At 39.0% G+C, this 21,309-nt stretch overlaps 1 protein-coding gene across 1 annotated transcript; it reads right to left on the bottom strand.

Annotated features, from left to right (window-relative positions):
* Positions 1 to 3,392: 3,392 nt before the first annotated feature.
* Positions 3,393 to 19,333, bottom strand: MEIOB (meiosis specific with OB-fold; the record flags this gene model as incomplete). Its single annotated transcript, XM_084640883.1, has 13 exons — positions 3,393 to 3,521; positions 4,479 to 4,565; positions 5,533 to 5,716; positions 6,141 to 6,294; positions 6,951 to 7,052; positions 8,524 to 8,619; positions 8,721 to 8,773; positions 9,864 to 9,964; positions 11,116 to 11,311; positions 13,391 to 13,463; positions 14,285 to 14,416; positions 16,161 to 16,218; positions 19,265 to 19,333. 13 exons carry the CDS (start codon positions 19,331 to 19,333, stop codon positions 3,393 to 3,395), a joined length of 1,434 nt encoding a protein of 477 aa, XP_084497009.1.
* Between the last annotated feature and the right edge of the window lie 1,976 nt (positions 19,334 to 21,309).

Below are 21,309 nucleotides of genomic sequence, written 5' to 3'. Positions count from 1 at the left end.
CCCCACGATGGCCGCCACGGACCTGGTCGTTGAAAACAGTTTCCAGGCCCGGAGGAGGTCCTGGTAGAAATCCGGCAGCCCGGAGAGGTCTCGCGGAAAACCTCTCGGACAAAGATAAAAGAGCTGTCGGTCATAGCGGAGCCCATGGAAGCGGCGTAAAAAGGCATGCGCCAATATGCTCCACGGCGAACTACCTACACTATAAAGGAGCCTCTGCAGGGCCTGGAGGCGGAAAACGCGGACCTGAGTGTACAGACACTTCAGGCCCTGCCCTCCTTCCTTCAGGGGCAAGTGGAGAACTCCAACAGGGGCCCAGTGCAATCCTGACCAAAAGAACTCCAGAATCAATCTCCGGAGGTGGGACAGGAAACCCGGGGCCGGGGCTAGGGTGTTGAGCCGGTACCAGAGCGTGGACAGGACTAGTTGGTTAAGCACCAGTGCTCTCCCCCGAAGGGAGAGACATCGGAGTAGCCTCGTCCATTTCCTGATCCGCTCAATCACGCCGCCTTCCAAATTTTGCCAGTTCTCCGGCGGAGAAGGGTGCGTGGCAGAAAGGTAAACGCCGAGATAGAGCAAAGGGCCGGCACTCCACCGGATGGTCTGAAGCGCGGGTGGGAGGGGGCTTACCTGCCGCCAGCCCCCCACCGCCCAGCCAGAGCTCTTGACCCAGTTGACTCGGGCGGAGGAGGCTGCCGAAAAGATGGCTTGGCATGCCTCCACTCGCGCCAAGTCGCCCGGGTCCTGGACCACGAGGAGGACGTCATCGGCGTACGCCGACAGGACCAGCCGCAGCTCCGGCTCCCGCAGCACCAACCCCGTCAACCTCCTGCGGAGGAGACAGAGGAAAGGCTCGATCGCCAGAGCGTACAGCTGGCCTGAGAGGGGACACCCCTGCCGCACCCCTCGCCCGAAGCTGACCGGTTCGGTCAGGGTCCAGTTGAGCCTAACCAGACACTCCGCGGAGGCGTACAGCACCCGGAGAAAACTCACAAACTGAGGTCCGAGTCCAAACGCTCGCAGGGTGCTCAGGAGGTACCCATGGTCTACTCTATCAAACGCCTTCTCCTGATCAAGAGACAGGAGGGCGAACGATAGACCATCTCTCCGCCCGAGTTCCAAAAGGTCTCGGACGAGAAAGAGGTTGTCGAAAATGCTGCGACCCGGGACAGTATAGGTCTGGTCTGGGTGGACCACGTCCGCCATCACGGACCCCAGCCGCAGCGAGATTGCTTTCGCTACGATTTTGTAATCCGTGCTAAGGAGTGAGACGGGACGCCAGTTTCGTAGATCGCGGAGGTCCCCCCTCTTTGGCAGCAAAGCGAGCACCGCTCGCCTGCATGACAGAGGGAGGACCCCGCTCTGCAAGGACTCAGCCCAGACGGTGACTAGGTCTGGGCCGAGAATGTCCCAGAACGCGCGGTAAAACTCCACGGTCAGCCCGTCCATGCCCGGAGATTTATTGGTGGGCATGCGACGGAGGGCTTCCGAGAACTCGGCCAGGGTGAGAGGCAGCTCTAGTCGGTCTCGGTCGCCCACGCTGACCGTGGGGAGTTCCTCCCAGAGCACCTCGCAAGCGTCAGGATCGGTCGGGTCCGGGGAGAAAAGGCTTGTGTAGAAGTCACGGGCCCTCCCACACATCTCCTCCGGACCCGTGAGGGGGGTGCCGTCTTCCGCAAGAAGGCAGGTGACGTGTTTCTTGGCCCCCCTCGTTTTCTCCAGGGCATAGAAGAAGCGGGAGCCGCGGTCCATCTCCCGAAGGAGGCGGATGCGGGATCGAACGAAGGCACCTCGGGCCCGGTGGTCCTCAAGGGCCCGGAGCTCCTCCCGCTTCTCCCGGCACGCTCCGCAGAGGGACGGGTCCTCGGGATCGGCGGCCAGGCGCCTCTCCATCTCTAAGACCTCCCGTTCCAGCTGCTCTATCGCCGCATTTCGCCGTCGGCTGGTGCCCCGAGTGTAGTCACGGCAGAAAAGCTTGGCGCGCACCTTCCCTAACAAGGAAGGTTCCAGAACTATCAGGAACCTTCTGGAGACAATTAAGACAGGCTGATTAGAACCCCTGCAGCCAATCAAGAAGCTGCTAGAATCAATTAAGGCAGGCTAATCAGGGCACCTGGGTTTTAAAAAGGAGCTCACTTCAGTTTGTGGTGCGTGCGAGGAGCTGGGAGCAAGAGGCACGAGGAGCTGAGAGTGTGGACTGTTGGAGGACTGAGGTGTACAAGCATTATCAGACACCAGGAGGAAGGTCCTGTGGTGAGGATAAAGAAGGTGTTGGGAGGAGGCCATGGGGAAGTAGCCCAGGGAGTTGTAGCTTTCGCACAGCTGTTCCAGGAGGCACTCTAGATAGCTGCATTCCACAGGGCCCTGGGCTGGAACCCGGAGGAGAGGGCGGGCCTGGGTTCCCCCGCAAACCTCCCAACTCCTGGTCAGACACAGGAGTCGTCGACCTGGACTGTGAATTCAGAAAAACAGCCAAGCTGAGGGCTGCTGTGAAGCTCCAAGGTGAGCAAATCTGCCAATAAGCGCAAGACCCACCAAGGCAGAGCAGGAACTTTGTCACACCATGTAATTATAAAATAAATCAATTGGAATATAAATATTGTACTTACACTTCAGTGTATAGTCTATAGAGCAGTATAAACAAGTCATCGTATGAAATTTGTTTGTACTGACTTCGCTAGTGCTTTTTATGTAGACTATTATAAAACTAGGCAAATATCTAGATGAGTTCATGTACCCCCTGGAAGACCTCTATATGTACCCCTAGTTGAGAACCACTGGTCTATTGTGTTTTATAGTTTAGAATTACAGGGATTTTTCCCAAAAAGGAGTGATTATCCTCTTTGGCTAGAAAAAACAGAACTTCAGTGGGCCATCAGTCACAGAAGATCATTTTTGGCTAGACAGAATTCTGTTTTTACTGCATTGTGATCACTACTCTCCCATGCTATACAAGATCACAGATCATATCTACTGCAATAAATCAAGAATTATGGTTTTAGAATTTCTTTCCTATGGGGTATATTGTAATAAAAACATGTTTGCAGCTTAGATTAAACAACTGTTTATTATTCCTTTGAGCATTTTTCAAAATGTATTATAAACTGAATGAAAATGGTTTCCCTCTCTACTTAAGGGGCTTAATTCAACAGAAAGTGCATCTAGATGGCAGACAGATTTTTCCTAAAATGACCCCTAAATCAGCTTTTTTAAGTAGAATAATATAAAACAGAAATATCAAGATGATATAGGCCCATTTGTAAAGTTCAGTAGTAAACCTGTTTCTCTTTTACCAATCTAAATACATTTAACAAAATACAAGTATTGATTCAAACATCTTTTTTTATAATAATGTCGTTTCAACGCAGTACAACCTTTTTAGATCCTTCCAGCTGTTAAAAAGCCAAACAATGTTGTTTTCTTCCTTTTCCTGACAAGCTCTGACTAGCCTCTACAGGATCTGCTAGTTTGCATGAAAGCAAGTTCACTCTCAATCCGGTTCTCAAACTGGGTGACAAAACCAACTGTAAAAATAAAGAATTGTATTTTTTCTGCAAAACATTTCAAAACTTCTTGTTTTCAAAGTTATATACAATATCTCACGTCTAAATGAAGCATCTTGCTTATATGCCTATGAATGTCAAAGATAAATGCTTCCGTTTTATGGGAACCAGAGACTGCGTGGGCTAAGGAGGGGTATATGTTATAAAGAGTTGTGTTTAAGGAATGTTAAAGAAAAGTTTGAAGCCAGATTACAGTAGCTCTATAAGAGGCAATTTTATAAAAAAGGGAGTACTGTACAGTGCACAGTAAAGTGTATGATTTAAAAAAAATCAGGAATGTTGCATCAAAGCAGAAAATGTTTTAACAATTCACTTCTCCGGCCGCGTGGGTCTGTATTACTGTTGCCATTCCCAAGATAGCTAGAGACTCTAGATACTATCATATTCCCTTCCCCAAAGGCAAAGCCATATTGTTGTTTTAAAAAACGTTTTAATTTACATAATTAAATATGAAAGGTAATATTTACGCAATCCTGGACACTGTACGATATAATCAAATATGTAACTTGGTCCCTGATCCTACAAACATACACATGCTTGAGCTTATGCACATGAGTAGTCCTAATTAAGTCAATGGTACTAATATGTTTACAGTTAAGCACATGCATAACTCTTTACAAGACCAGGGCCCTAGTCAGTAATGGCCAGATTCTGCAGGCCTCACTCAGATTTTGCCTGAGTAAGGCCTACAGAAATAGCCATCCTGCTGTCAAAACCCAATAGTGAGGACATTTATTTTCTTGTAATAATTAAAACAATTATTTGTATATAAATTCATACACTGTTTAACGGTCAACACGTATACCAGGTGACTGTCTTATAACTGTTTTTCATCATTTTATTTTAATTAAAAAAATCCTCTCTCTAACTGACACTAACAATTGGTTTACTTGTTTAGTGAAAACACTACATACTTACTTTAAAATAAATTTTGCTTCGTTCCAGAAGAAGGTGCCATTTTAATGCTGTCTTCTGCTCTTCTGTCAGAGTGAGGAACTCATGGACCTATTGAAATGATCAAACAACACACTTATTTCTGAAACACATAAAAATATACATGTGAGTGAAAATCACTTTCAGAAGATATTAGAATGACCACAAACCTAATGTCCTCAAAGGAAAATGTAAAACTCATTTCTTCAGTCTAATGTTCCAACAATCGTACCTCACCAAAAAAAATGAGCAAACAAACGCTTCCCACCAACTGGTGGATGGAAAGAGAGATAAGTTGTTCATTTTAATAAACCTGTAAAGCTATCAAATATCACAGAGATGCATGTTTTATAAATACGTACACATATTGACTAGAATAAACCGCTTAGTGTTCAGGGAGGCAGATTAATGGAAATATCAATTATGTCTCCAGGAAAGTGTAATTTTTAAAATGAAAAAATAGGGATTTTCTGTTGAATCTCTTTTAATCAAAGTAAGGTTTTAAGAGAATGGGCACCGTTATAAATTCTTAAATAAATTTAAACATGATTCCTTCTTTCTAGGCACTTGTTAGTTCCTAGTCTTTGACAGGTGCAGTAGCTATACAGTAGAATCTCAGAGTTATGAACCAGAGCTAAAACTGACCATTCAACCACACACATTATTTGGAATCAGAAGTACACAATCAGGCAGCAGAGATTTAAAAAAAACCAACCAAACAAACAAACAAACTAATACAGTACAGCACTGTGTTACATGTAAACTACTAAAAAATAAAGGGAAAACAGCATTTTTCTTCTGCATAGTAAAGTTTCAAAGCTGTTTAAGTTAATGTTCAGTTATAAATGTTTGAAAGAACCATCATAACGTTTTGTTCAGTTACAAACCTTTCCTGAGGTGTTCGTAACTCCGAGGTTCTACTGGGTAAGGAGTACAAACATAATATAGCAACAGTAGTAATTTTTGGCTTGCTTCACACAGCTGGAACTTCACACTATTAGATCAGATCAAGCAGGGGAAACTGATTTCTATTATTTACCGTGCAGCTTAATGTTTCCTCAGCTACAACATCTGAGAGGTAACATGAACGTAGAGTGCCTGTGTGATCTGTAAGATCAACTAGTAAATCAAAACTGGTAAAAACAGACTTAGCATCTGAAGAGATGTCACTGCAGAAAGTGCATGTGTTTGACATTTCATTGACCACATAGTGACACCCTGAACTGCAAGGAACAGGAAAAGACAAAGTATCAACTACAACAGGTATACAGTTATTTATTGTCAATCTGAAATTGTTCCCTAGACCCCCTGACCTTCCTCCAAGCCCACCCCTCCAATGGACTCTTCCTTCCAGCCAGAGTCCTTCATCTTTTACACTCATATAGAGTGAAACTGGCCCTTACTCTCCTCTCTCCCCCCAAAGGCTAGAGAGGGCAGGCCCTATCTCTAATAATCTCTGACAAACTACTACATCTGAAACCCTCCATTCTAACGAGACCCGATTCCCCCCCCCCGTCCCCCGCAGAGCAGTTTCATTTTACTTTCCTGAAACTAGGCTAAACATTGTTTGATCTCAGTTGTGTTGGGGTAAAGGAGAGGAGGGCAAAGGTCTTTTTATATAAATTTAAAATATAAACAGTTGCTTACCACCTGTTTCGTATAATTTTAGATGAATCTGTGTCAATGTTCAATGTAGAAATATAAGCGTAAATAATACCATAGACTGGTTCAGGCTTTCCCTCATTCTGCAAAGCTTTTACCTTTAACTGCTCCACAGTATAAATGTCAACTATAGTCTGCACTAAAGTTGAAAGAAAAATGTTAAATATGTCCAAGAAAACACCACTAAATAATAATAATAAAAAAAGGATTAAGTTCAAAAAGGAATATTGGGCCTGATCTAAAGCACATTTGAAATCAACAGAGACTCCCATTGACCTTAAGGGTTTTGGATCAAGCTCATAATTAATATAAAAAAAAGTTAGGTATTTTCTTTATTGAATGTCTCAGAAGTAAGAGCTCCAACCCAGAGAAGATAAGTTTTACTCTAAAACATTTTCAAATAAAAATTTGTCCTGTTTTAATTTATTGTGAGCTTCCTTTTCTAAATAAATTAATAAATAGGTATTTTATATGCAATAGTTTGCCCTTTCTTTTTCTTATTTATTCCGTTTAGGTCTCTTGCCGCAAGGCCAGTGCATTTCCAAGAATAGTACCGTCAAACTGTTTGCAAGTAAGCATAGCCAACCACATTTGAGGTACACAACATTGTCAAACAATTTGTAAAACAGCTCAGTAATGGTCAGGTCCTGAAAGTCTTAAACAGGTGAAATTTTCCATTGAAGTCAGTAAGTTTTACCGCTATAAAAAAGCTTCAGGAACAGGCCCAAAAAGCAAATGACAGTACTACACAACCGAGTTACATTAAATCAAAGGAATATCTGGAGGAATGCTTACAATTTATGGATTCTTTTAACTGAGCCTCAGTTATATCATCCAAAGCTCCCGTTGCTGCACTCTCTTTTATGAAGTTGAAAAGAATATTCGCTTCTGGTGTGTCTTGAAAATATAAAATAAAAATTAGCTATGAATAAATGTTCCCTGCAAAAAATGACAAGCACAATGTCTGAATTCTGAAATTATTGCTATTTTTATTCTGGTAGCAGCAAGGCCACATCAGTCTGCAGTGAGCAAAGCAATGCTTCTCTCTTTCATTCTCCAACCATTAATACATATATGGGATGCACAAAGGAAGCGTAGATGGAGGTGCAGCAGAGAAACCAGAAATTATTGTTCACTCGGCACCTGATTGCCCCTTCCTGCAAGAGGGGAAAAATACTCTTAAAAATACGAGCACAATGCTGCAGTACCAATGCCATATTATCTCACTAACACAAGGACAAAGGCCTAGGAGGAGTGGGAGGACCACTTAGGCCAGGGAGTCAAAGTAAAACAGGCCCAACCCTTCCACGCAGATCTGCCCAACAGAGATTCCCCTGTGCACCATCCAGGCACCCCACTTTTCCCTGGCATCAGGAGCAGCTCCAAGGTTGTACTGCCATTCTCTCTCCTGCCATAGCTACACCTCTTTATGGAGTTCCTGTCACAGTGAAGGAACTAAGCATCTATATATGTGCCAAATGTCCAGAGACTGTGGGGCACATTCAATAGGAAGTAAACGGTGTTTAGCAGCTCTTGTCTGACTTTGTCCTCTCTCCACTCCCCAAAATCTAGAGTCCCCAACATATGATGTTCACACAAGGGTCTTCCACAGACTCGAGTGAACTAACTGGGAGCCCTGCTGCTGATCTGACGTTCTCCTGCACAGACACTGACTCAGCTCAGATCTTCACACGTTCACTCCTTCCACCCTACTCACACAATGGAATGAGAACATCTGGCCCTCAGAAACGATGCAACTGTTAATTTTACAAAACAAGTGCAATGTTATTTACAGGAGATACAAAGCCTTAGAGAATGCTTCCAACTGGTGAAGATGACTCACTGTGTGGGCAGCTAGTGTTAGATCAGGCCATTCTTTTCTTAGTTAAAATTAAATTTTCATATGTAATATGAAAACAGATAAATTATGAATACACTGGGCCAAATTCTGCACTCATATGCTCACATGCATCTCTGATTTCAGTGAGCAATGAATGTGAGAATCTGAGGGCTGAATTTGACCCATGAACTCTACCTATTATCCTAAAAGTTATTTTTACTGGGTTTGCATTTCGTACCCAATAAAGGAAGAAAAAAAATATTCATGTCACAATGCTTAATAGGAGACTCAGCTAAGTTTTAACTACTGATTGGACAGTTGTGCTAAATACTACAATACTAGGTGTTCTAGAAAAACCATCAATAGGTGAGAGAGATAGAAATTAGCGATTGTATGTGGTGACATTTTTCTTCAGCTAAACCTTCAAAATTTGTTTTAAATTCTCATGCAAGCTAAATTTGAACCAAAAGGTTAACACTTTCACTTGAAGTATTTATCTACAATATGTGGGCTTTAAAAATCTCTTACCTGGATTAGTTGTAAAAATGGTTTTTGATATAACAGTTGCAGTCATGCAGTTCCTAAATTTGTCAAAATTTATTCTCAGCTCTGATGCAAATATTACTGTGCACAAAAACATAATTCTTTGTTATTTTAAATAAGTATCACACTAAAGATAAAAAACAGCAGCAGAAATCTTTCACAAAAACATAGAAAAGGGATACCTGTTTCTCGTGGCATCCAACTTTGTGCAAGCTGGATAGATTCATTATCCCAACTAAATAAAAAAAATCTCTGTTTATTTAATAGCGAAAGCATTGGGAACATGGGTGACAAAACATGAAAAATAGTAGGTGTAAGCCTTTATGCCATTAAGGAGCATTAATTCCCCTCATCCTTCCCCAAAATATTAAACAAAGATCTAATTATAGGTTAAAATGGTCAGAATGACCCCAATCCAGCCTTTAATTGTACATGAACACTTCTGTGTGCATACCATTATTTGTATATGCAAACTACTGGGTTTATACAACCTGTATTTGTATGCCATGTGCACAAGCACAAATGCTTTTGGGTGTACAAATTATATCACCTGTACACCCAAATGGTTATGCAAACACAATTATGGGCACATTTTGAAAATGTAGCCCACCAAGGAACTACAAAACTTTCCTATGTTATCTCTAAGTGCTTGTTTTCATTTTAATCCCATTTTACCCTAAGTCTACTTCCCATTATTAACTCTGCTTTAGTCTTTTATCATCTTTTATATTCCCTTTTTAACTGTTTGGTTTGTGGAGGGAATGCACTGCACTTACAGCTATTTTTAAATGGCAAGTGCTGTATAAATGCATATCTAATAGTATGTTTACTTGATATTTGCTAGGAGATTTAATTATAAAACAGTTTACCTGTGAATGTGATGATAGGCACGTATAAGTACATTCATGCAAAGGTAGACCTATGTTTGGGGGCAAACAGTACATCTCTTTGCATAAATAAAATGTCTATTGGTCTGATTGGCAACAGTTTCTTTATTATTCCATACCACTGATGACCTTTCATAATTTATTTGTAGCTCAGCTTCACTCTGACACTCTTGAGCTGTAAGTTTGTCAATAACTCCTAGAAATTGATAACCTATCCAAGGTCACGATCAGATATCCTTTATATGTAATATTGTTTAATGGATACTGCTGCCATGTAATAAATACTGCTGCCTCATCAGAGTGGCCACCCAATTAATAATGTATTTCAATTAACTAACTACAAGATTATGGCAGTATTTGCTACATTCAATTTATTCTCTCTGTATCTACCCAGGCTTTAATTTGTGTATTTGAATAATGATTTAGTACATAATTTACCAGATCATTGCAAAGGACAACTCTGTTTCATCATACAGCTTTACTTCACACCTCTGACCTTTCCTTTTGTCTGAAGTGGTAAAGTACTTTGGCTCTCCAACCTTGAAAAGAAAAATATTACTATTCACCTAAAATATATAGAAGAATTAAAAAGAATCAAGCTAGAAAGGAAGAGTCAAAATGATTAAAATATATAAAAAATGACAACAGGCAAGAATACAGAATGAGTTTGCATCCCTGACTGTCTTAGCTAATAGCCACTGATAGCCTACCCTCCATGAACTTATCTAATTCTTTTTTGAACCCAGTTATAGTTTGGCCTTCACAACATCCCCTGGCAACAAGTTTCACAGGTTGACTCTGTGTTCTGTGAAGAAGCAGAGTTTGACAGTGTTGTCTTTAACCCCCAGAGAAAACCCCCAGTTTTATTTCATAAAAACTGAATGAGTTATATATGTGAAGGTATCCATGAACACTCTGGTTTACTTTGAAAGAAATGTTGATTTCCAGATATGCATATCTTCTATGCATGTGCTGAGATGATCCCAAAAAAGTGTGTGATTTGGAAGGTTTCCATTCTCATAAATCTTCACTGAAATCACCTATACAAAACCTACTTACTGAAAGTACCAGGATTTGGCCTAGCATATACACTTGAATGTATTTCAGAAAAGCAGGATTGGTGTTCATAGACAGACCATCAGTACAGTAGTTGCAATAAATTCCTGAACATATCTGGGGCGCTTTTGTGATCTCAAATATGCAGGTATACCTTGTGTTCTCAAACCTCTTGATATTATATTTGCAACGTAGATCTTTTAAGCGACAGTATGTGCTGGTGTGTGCCTGCAATTAGAGCTTTACACAACCCAAAGAAGTCCTAGCATCCCAAAACTTAAATATTACATTTATTAACTAATTTTACACTCTAATTTTTACTTTATAAAAGTGGACTTGTATGTATGATATGAACACTGAAATAAGTTATCCCCTTGTATTTTTGTATCAGATAAAGCAACATATTATATACATCAATCCTTGTTTCATTTTCTTATGAATATTAAAAAATAATGTCACTTGTTACCCTTACTTTGTATTAACTCAATCCATATGATTGCAGACCAAGACAAAAGAAAATAATTGCTTCAGGCAGCCATGACCCTGTAAATCTAAATCTACACTGACATCAATCAGGGCTTCAGCAGAAAAAAAAAAAAACCCTCTTCATTTTATTGTAGTACTTCTAACTTACCGACTTCACTGCGGCAAGCACATTAATGATTCTTCCATCAAGGCTTTGCCCATTTGCAACAATGTCACCCAGAGAATAGTAATCGTGAGGATCCTTTACAGGTAGATGCAACAGGGAAAGCAGCTTGGTGTCCACTTCATAGCAGCAACAAATTTTGACCACTGAATGGGTCTCACTGAGCAATAATTTGTAGCAGCTAAATTGAATACATAAAAAGTGTTTCACACATCACCAGTACACTATCCTGTGAAAAGTTACATCAGTTCATAGCGAACTATGTCAGCTGATTTTTTTTTGATAGGATTATTACTGAGGATGATAAAAGGTTAGGAAATGCAAATTGTTACATCTTGATAACAACATGTCAGTTCTTCGTCCTCAGGAAAAATGACATGATTATGTTACGCTTCATAGATATTTACTACCAAGAAGTCAACATGCATTATTAACAGTGTAAAACATAAATCCAGCACTCTTTCAGCACTTCACAAGTAGTTTTTATTTTGTGATATATATACTCCATGTAATGAAACATTTAAAAAGTGCTTTACAAAGTGTTAAATTACATACTGTTAGGGTAGCAGCTCAGTGACAATGTCTATAGTACTTAGATTGTAAACTTTTTGGGACAAATACCAGTAATACAACTACTACTAAAACACACACACACACACACACACACACAAGCCAGGATAAAGGAGTTCCCTCTCCACAGATTCAAATGCCTGAAGAATATATGAGAAAAGGAAAAGATCCTTGCTTTTCCTTCTCAAACAAACAACCCTCAATCGATATCCCATGCTGGAATTTGGGTAGATAAGGTTTGATTCAGTTGTTCAACATCTGTGACAAACTCAGGTCTGAGTGAGGACTTACAGGGCTAGTTAATCTCATTGTGCCATCCCAAAATTTCAGATACCTTTCACAAAGTTAACTGAAACCAAAATAATGGTGACACCATGTAAACTATTTTTAAAAAATAATGCTATATTGTACTAAACTGTCTTCCAGCTAAAGACATGCAAATGGATTTTGACAGGATTAAACATCTTTCCATAAAATTATTCAGTGTTTAATTAAACACAATGAGGCACAGTCATCCTTGGAATAAATTCAATTAACTTCAACATACTTTACTGCAGACATAATGTAAGTCAGGCTTAGCTACTGAGGATCTTTACTATATTACTACAAAAGCCAAAGGTCCACATCATGACTAAATATATTTTTCTTGTAAGTCTGTTTGGCAGACTATATGACTATATATTGTTCAGGACACACAAGTGAATGAGGACAGACACATGGATACATTTTAAACAGCAGGCCACAACTTTATTAAAATGTAACATCACTATCTGCCCCGTTTCCCCATAACAGGCATGTGAAGTGGGTCCAGTGTGGGTTTTATAGGGCAATTACCATAAAGCTCACAACTCTCAGGGTATACTTTTCACTGCCTACCCCAAGGATTCAACTTGCTCTTCTGAATCCTCTCACCTTTCCCCCTGCAAAGAGGATAGAGGGTCCCAAAGAGGGACCCCATTCTGCAGGGACTTCAGGTCTCCCTTTTTTCCCCACAGATCTAGGATCCACCAGCAAAATCCTACATCTCTGATATTCTGGTTGCTGGCTGTTTGGTCTTTTATCCACATTGGACACTGGCCATAAATTGTGATGATGAACATTCATAAAGTTCCTCACATGAAATTCCTAAATTCTATACCTATTTAACATAATTGTGTCTCCTGGACAATATGAGGAAGGAAGGGACCAAAACAAAAACAAAAAACAAAAACCAGGCCACAGCCAATGTGTCCCTGATGGAAAAAATTCCTTCCTGATCACTTAAACAGTGATCGGTTAGACCCAGAGCAACCTAAAAACATAGTTCCTATATAACATGACAACAGGGAGAGGGGGTGGGTTCAGCTAAAAATAGACAAGAGGCTTGTAAAGCGCCTAGGCCATGGTTTAAGTAAATGACTGGGGGAAGCAATAGCCAATCTCTCTAGCTGGCCAATGGGCAGCAGAGCACTCAGTACCCCAGTACACACCCACTTTTAACAAAGTTGTCCAGCTCCTTACAGGTCCAATCAAGTATCCCAGCCATTAAATCGGTGGTGGTAGGGTATGGAGGAAAGCATGGATGCATGAAATTAATCTTGCAATTTTCCAAGGGAAAATTGCCTTATAATAACTGTGTAGTCTGACAATTATAGACAATATTAATCATGATCATTCCACAAAAGAAGCTGGAAGTCTACTTTAAATTTACCTAGGAGTTGTGGGATTGAATTTTTCTTCCTTTTCTAGCTCCTTTGTTTGTACTAAAGGATTTTCAATTGTCACTGAAATGAAATATAACATTGAAAAGTAATATTAAATTATTTTAAAAGGAAGAGTACAGATATGTACAGATAAATGTATCTGGGCAATTATTTATTTGTTCTAGGTTAGATTGCAAAAATTGACAGTTATTACAAATAATTTAAAAGTGCTTTAAGAGTGAAATTCTCACCTGTGCAGAGGGGTCACACAAGGACAATATACTATGTCTCACTTAAGCCCTCAAAATATAGCTTATGTGGAACTAAAGTGGTGCACAGTCCTTGTGCAGGCTTTTTTTCACCCTGTAGGCCTGATCCAAAGACCACTGAACACAATGGGACTCTTTCTACTGATTTCAAGAGACGTTGGCACAGGACAAATAAATCAACAGCTGTAGGGATTTTTTTAGCGGATTGTGTTGGGGATTTTTTTGGTGGAGGGGAGGGGTTGTGTCTAGTCATTTAAAAAATTATAACTGTCATAAAGAAGTAAGCAAAAATGCTAAATTTATCTTAACACACAATTCACTTTTAATGATTAATAATAATTGAGCACAATATTAAAATGTGGATCCATTAACTATGGATGGGTTCTGAGTGGCAATATTCAGTGTTTATATCTGTGGGAGGGGCACTGTTGACAACTGTTGTAGCTTTGACTTTAAATTCTAAAAGGTTTACTCCCTCTTCCTCTATACTTATATAACTGAACAATTTGTTTCCAATTAAATTGTTCTCATAATCATCAGAGGAAAATATAGTAAAACCGCAAATGCATAACACTGATTTACAGGAAAAAAAATATTCAAACAGAAATATGTTAGGAGTAAACTCCAACTCACCACAGTCACCTACTCTAAAACTTTCTGAAAGTGACCTAACATACTCCTCTCTGCCCCAAGAATTTACATTTATAAAGTAAGCTGGTGAATCTCGAATGGTAAAACTGAAAGTGTATCTCTCAGATCCAATGTCTAAAAAGAGAAACAATGCTTTTAATGTCAAATATGCATCAAAACATGTCAATTTAATCTGATATTAGTATTATTATACTTGACCAGATTTTGCCATAACTTTTATTTAAAGTGTTAAATAAGTTAGTGTACAGAAATTTGGTAAATACCACTAGAGGTCAGCAGATTTTTTAATTATGAAATTTGGTGTTCATGAATGGGAGCTGTCTGGCACCAATAAATACTATGGTTCAAACAGATGCTGTGCAAGTCTCCCCACACTACTTTGGCAAAGCACTTGTCATCCAACTTTTAATGGAGTATTATATTCTGTAACATCACATTTAGGAGTGTAATTCAGTAGATATGCACCAAAAATGTAATGTGTACATCAGAGAAAGATTTAAGATCAGTCAACTATAAAAATATATAGCAGTGCAAAATGATAAAGCAACACTAAACAGAGAACATATTGAGCTAACTTCTCTTTGGTATAGCTCCACAGCAGCCAACAGATAAGAGAATTTGGCTTACAGCAACCTCCCCAGGAATAAAACTGGCATGAAGAAGTGTAGCTATGAGGCAAAAAAAGCTCATGGGTTGAGATCCTCACCTCTGCTCCAACCCCTTTACACTGCTCAAATGGGCTGGAGCACTGATTCCCCCAGGGCAGGCAAACAGCCTTAAGGCTGCCTCTGGAGGACCTGTTCGCAAACCCTTGCAAAGACCCACATGCCTGGGGACAGAAGGGACTCATTGCAGGGCAGAGTCAAAGCTCTGCAGAGATTCCAGGCAGCAATGCAGCCAATAGGGTAGTCTGGAGAAGCCACCGTAACTTAGTTATACCAGGGGCCTCTCCAGCGCTTGGAACAGTCAAGTATCAGGAGGGAGCAAAGATGACAAAAAGCCACCTTCACTCCCTCCTCCTGCCGGGCTGCAATTTCTTTGCTGAATACAGAATCCCATCCATGAAGCTGTCTTTGGATCATGCTGCACTGTAACATTTGTTATTTGTAAGTTTTCAATAAAAACTGTATGGTGATCCACACACAGCAAGAACAATTCTGATTACAATTACATGAACACATATCTTAGTATGTATTGTGAACCACTGAATTTAAAAGTTATGCAGATACTTTCCTAGAGAGGATTCTTCTCCTTGGGAGTGCCAGCAGCAGGACTGAGCATTGAATGTCAGGGAGACTGAAGTATCCTCTCTCCCTGAAGGCATTTCCTAACAATATCTGTGCCATACCTGTTCTCTGGATAAACAGACAACCTCACTCTTCAGGGCTGTCAGTTTGGTACCTTTCAATTCCAATAAATTACATACAAAATACTGTTTTCATACAATTTAAAAGATATACAGTCTATGAATCTGTGCCATTGAGATCCAAACAGCCCTATTTGCTTCACTCTTCAAATACATCCTTGACGCTTCTATTAAGACAAAGAATTAACATAAAAAACAGCAACATTTCTGGAATGTTCTCAATTAGAAAGGGGCCAAAATTGGCATCATCCCCCCCCCATGCCCTGAGGTGGGGTTAGGAACTATGGATCTCAAGCACCTCTGCTTTGGGGTTTTGGAAAACAAAACTGATGAGACTTTTGCCAATTTAATGCTGTTCCTTCTGTCTCCGAAAAAATAAGCTTGATCTTTTCTATTTTTTTAAACACAAAGAAAACTAAATATTTTTCGTTTTACTCATACAAGCCAAAGTTACACCACATGAGAAACTAAAATTAAAAAAAAGAACTCTACTTTTTCGGTCTGGAAAACCTTTGACATCTGTTTTCCCAATAACTACACCGATTATACTCTGAAAAACAAAAAACATTATAGAATACAAATATTAAACACAGGTGCATATGATAAATTAGATTTCATGGACTTGTTATGCTCTGATGATAATAAACATACAGTATTATTGACTGATAACCATTTTAATGTATTTATTCCACGGTGCCATATCAACTAATGGCTTAAGCAGAAACATTCAGGTTTTATAAGAAAAAAAAGTAGAAACTAGTACAAAATGGTAAAAGAGGCCGAAACATTTGCCTGGGTAAAAAGCTGTGGGAAGAAAAAAGGTTACCTAAAAATGTCTATAATTTTGGCAGTCTTCCCCTCAGATAGGCAGGGATAGATGGACTATGTTGTGGGCATGGTACGTGGCTCCCCAAAGTGTACTGAGCCAAGATCTGCTTAAATTCACAATGGAGAGAGACCCTGTGGCTTTCAGCCTCATTGTTATTATTTATATTACTGTAGCAGTCATTGACCAGGATCCCACTTGTGCTAGGTGCTGTACAAACACAAAAAATGGTCCCTGCCCTAAAGCATTTACAATCCAAGTATAAAAAAAGACAACGGATAGATACAGGCAAATGGGGAGTATACAAGGAAAGAATCCACATTGGTCAGCATGGTAAGCCGTGGTATTAGCACACAAGCAGCCTAACCATGGTCAAGTTTTTTGTGGGCATCACAGAAAAGGAGGTTTTGGAAGCAGGATTATGAGGTAGCTTTGCAGATGGTTATGCAGACTGCCTACCAAGGGTGAAAGACAGCATGGGAAAAAGCACAAAGGTGGTTGTTTGAAAAATTTAACAAGTGGGCAATGGAGCCTGGCATTGTGGGCTGACCGGAGCCAGGAGTCAGCATCTCAATAGTGGATGAGAGGTGGTAAATTGAAGAGGATAGGGTGTGAAGGGCCTAAAAAGTGAAGAATGTCAAGCTGCCTACCGCTTCTGCAATCTTAGCATCACCAGTTTAGTTCCCACTAGTTGACACACTGCCATTAGATCTCTAGGACCATTCCAGTGGTCACAGAGCATGTATCATTTATATTTGCATTTTGGAATGGACAACATCTCTGCATAGCGCTTGCACTTACATTCAATGGATGTCCTGCAATTTTGTTGTTCCAACAACAAATGGAATATACGACCCAGTTAATTGGTATTTGCAAATGTAACAATTTAGTGGTCAATATAGGTTGAATTCTGCACTAATTTACAACCTCATGCTAGTCACCTATTTTTCTGGAAGTACACAGGGTAGGTCTGCTCAGAACCTAAGCCCATGTTTATAGTTTACTTTCAATCACTAGGTGGAGCACGGTAACTGTCCTATCCTATAGTTATTTAAAGGATTTCATTAAAAGCATGTGTTTAATACAGTGTAACTTCCTTGAGGTCTTCAGCACTTTCTTTCATAAAGCATTTTCTATCAATCCACATAACATAGTTTAGTTTTTTTAAGCCAGGCTGGATGGCAATTAAATGAGCTTGCAACACATCCTGTATGTCATTGCTGGTAACAGGGAGTTAGTTCTTGGAATCTGAACAAGTGATTTAATGTCTTCTTAAAAACTTTAACCTGAAGTATAATTAATTTCAGCCTTTCCTAACAAAATAAAATTACACTACAGTAAACTAAAAACTAATTTTAACTAATTAAAATACGTACTCATTAGTTTAACATGTTAAACATGTATTGATAGATTTATTATTTTTTAAATTATCTGCCCATCAAAAGCTAATTATAGAGTCAGGTTTAATTTGTAGTAATCGGATGTTTCTCAGATGAAAACAATTTGCTGCGCTCAAAAGTTACAATTTTGCTTTTAAAAGAATATATTTTAACTGAACTGGTGGATCAATTTATTTGTGAGTGATGACAAATGACAAAGACTTGAATGCATTTTGCTGGGACAGGAAGAATTTATGAAAAGTTGAAAAATGTCAGCACAAAGTACCGAGGTGTGTGTAAAAAAATCTCATCTGGTTCAGTTCCTTTTGTGATTACCCAGCTTTCATTATTTAAAATAGACAAGAACACCAGACTAAATTGTCCTCTCCCATAGAAAAGCTGTGGCAACAGGAAAAGTACTTGGAAAATTCCATGTGTTTTCAACTCTGTTTCAATATAGCCCAGAATATTAAAATCTAAACTTGAAAAGCAAAGAATGAAAATTAAATATATGCATTGGGATTTCCTATTTTGAGAATACAAAGTCAATGAGCTAAAATGCAAAGGACAGTTATGCTAGTGTATATATCATAGGCCTAATCTTGCAAGCTTTACTCTCATGAATACAGTAGTCTTGGTCCTCACTCAAAGTGTTAACAGTTAAATGATAGAAAATATAATATAGATATATACATTAATAAATCTAAACACGGATCATAGAACTAACAAGCCGTACTAAATTTCACTGCTTAGTGAAACTGCTTTTTGTTGCACCTCATTCCCCTTCCTTTTTCTGTATGGTATCTTAATGTATTCTGAGGCTGAGTCCTTATCTTCTTATAATCTATTAAGTGTCTAGACCATTTTTTGTTTTAAATAATTAAGAAATAATAATAAACAAACCCATTGGGTATATAATCTTGAAATCTTTACTCCCACTGATGTCAGTGAGAGTTTTGTCTGAATAAATAAGGACTTCAGAATTTGCCCAGTGGGACTACTTATTTGAGCAGACGTTGCAGGATCAGGCCCTGTGTCCATAACTTTTAGCCAGAGAATATCACACATCCCTGATGTGTTGTGACTACATAGTGTTGTCTCTGTATGTGTAATCACTAATTCACCATTCATTTAAAACGATACAAAGAGGTCTCTGATACTTCCAGATAATGAATTGCCCAGTCAATATCTATACTCACACTACCGATAAGAACAGCAGCAATTTTCATTTTCCTGGTGTGTACACAAAGAAGGTACAGTACTTTATATCTAATAATTATACTGACACTCTGAGTTTCTAAATACATGTCAATTACATAATTTTGCAGTAATATAATATAGTCAGATACAATTTCATTTGAGAACAAAAGTGCGACGTTGCTGAGACTTACAGGGCGAGCCAGATTTGGATGCAGATCTGAAAGCGCAACAAAGTTCTGGGTTGAAATGGAGTAGGCCATTCTTTATCTGTAATTTGAGAAAACGAATTTAAATCTAAAAATCAAAACAAATCACTTTGAACTATTCATACTGAAATTGTTAAAGAAAATTACTTCTATTAAGAAATTTATTTTGACATGAAGAAGTTTGGTAAACAGCACCTCTCTTCTGTAAAAGTTTTAAATGCATTTCAGGGCTTCTCAACTAACAGTTTTCTTACTGTCCATGTTTGTATACATAGTCATTAATTTCATTTTCCATCCACATTTCCCACAGATATTTTGGGGTTTTAGTACTGAATGACTCTCTTAGGCCCTGACCTTGCAAATACCCACACGGCTTTTCCTACATAGGTAGTCCCATTGAACTTAATGGGATTGCTCACATACATAAAGTTACTCAGATGCGTAAAGTGTTTCTAGAGTTGTGGCCTTAATTTGAAGTTATTATTAAATACATATTATTTTTAAAAAATGAAGGCCCTATTTCCTTAGGCTTATTCTGCAGCAGCATGTTCTACTTCTGGCAGTATGAAAAAGGATTTCTAAGGGATGTTCAGTGCTAGAACACACTTTTTTCTCATCCTCAATTTATTTATTTATTTATTTACTAGCGTTTTGAAATTAACAACAATGTAATTATTTTCAAGATTCAAATTTTGATTGTAAAGGGCCCACTCCTGGGAAATACTGAGCACCCAAGACTCCCAGTACTGGGAGTGTGCCAGTGTTGGGCTCTAAAGGCTTTGTTAGCCTGCCTGAATGCCTTTTGTAATTTCAGTGTTTCAATTCCAGGGCAGCTCCCTGAGGCATTTATTGATACTTTGCAAAGCGGTATCAGATTCCCTCTTTTTATATAAAGAGCCATCAAGATGTCTAATACATAATAAGACATATTATATGTACAAATAATAGAATAATTGTCAGCATTTTTCAGAAGTCAGACCTGTAAAGTCTGGAGACATCATCTTCTTACAACTCACAACAATTGATACTTTGTGAGAGCTTTTAGTTGTTTTATCCTGCACCACCACCATTATATCTTTCGTAGTCATTGGAAATCTCTCTCACTTTCCTTTTTCCAGATATTATATATTTATATATTACTTTTCCTTTGACAGCTCATATGAGTTTTTAAAGACATTTTGTTTGATAGTTAAGGTGAGACTGACGGCAGTAGGAGTTTTGCCTGGTCTTTTGTGGCAGGTCTTTGTCAACATCTAATTCACCTTACTTTCAGGATGTCAGACACTAAATTCACTGATTGTTTCTGTTAATTATAGACGATTAGGTAAGCTTTCGAGAGCTCTTTGAAATGAGCAGTTAGTTTATTTCTCCAAAATGAAATAAAATTTCCCAAGGCAACTACTAAATATCATCATCATGACATCATATGAAAATTAACATGATAGGGATGCAAGTAGCACTATGAAGAGTAGCAGAGGAAGATAAATACAGTACTTCCTATATGGAAGCTCAGAACATCCGTACACATTTAAGGAATTTTAGGATTCTCAGATTATGGTTTAAGTAATTTTCGAGATCTTCATTTTCTCAACTGATTATGATCTCTTATGAGAATCACAACAGAAACCTGTAGTGATTCCAAGCTATCTCCAGTGTCTCTAGATAGTATGTTCAAAAATTACCACCGGAGGCTCTAGCTTAATAAGAGTTAATGCTAAAGGATTTCACTACTATGTGGTCCACAATCACATCTTTCTTCAAACTCCAGAACATCTTATTTATACTTTTACCTTTTTAGTGACTAATCAAAAGGTAGAACTTGTAATTTGTTGTGGCTGATCCTATTAAAAGAAAAGTTTATAAAAACAAAAATCAAATCAAATCATGCTTAGATATTGCAATGATTTTACAAAGATGTACAGAAATAAATAAGTAGAAAAAGATAAAAAATAATTCCTATAAAATATCCACTCCTTTCCCCCCCCCTAATTCCACTGAAATGGAAGTTACATTTGTAATATCATTATCTT

Source organism: Lepidochelys olivacea (assembly GCF_965140295.1).
Source record: "Lepidochelys olivacea isolate rLepOli2 genome assembly, chromosome: 10".
NCBI classification, from domain to species: Eukaryota; Metazoa; Chordata; order Testudines; family Cheloniidae; genus Lepidochelys; species Lepidochelys olivacea.
This window is presented reverse-complemented; position numbering and strand designations above follow the sequence as displayed.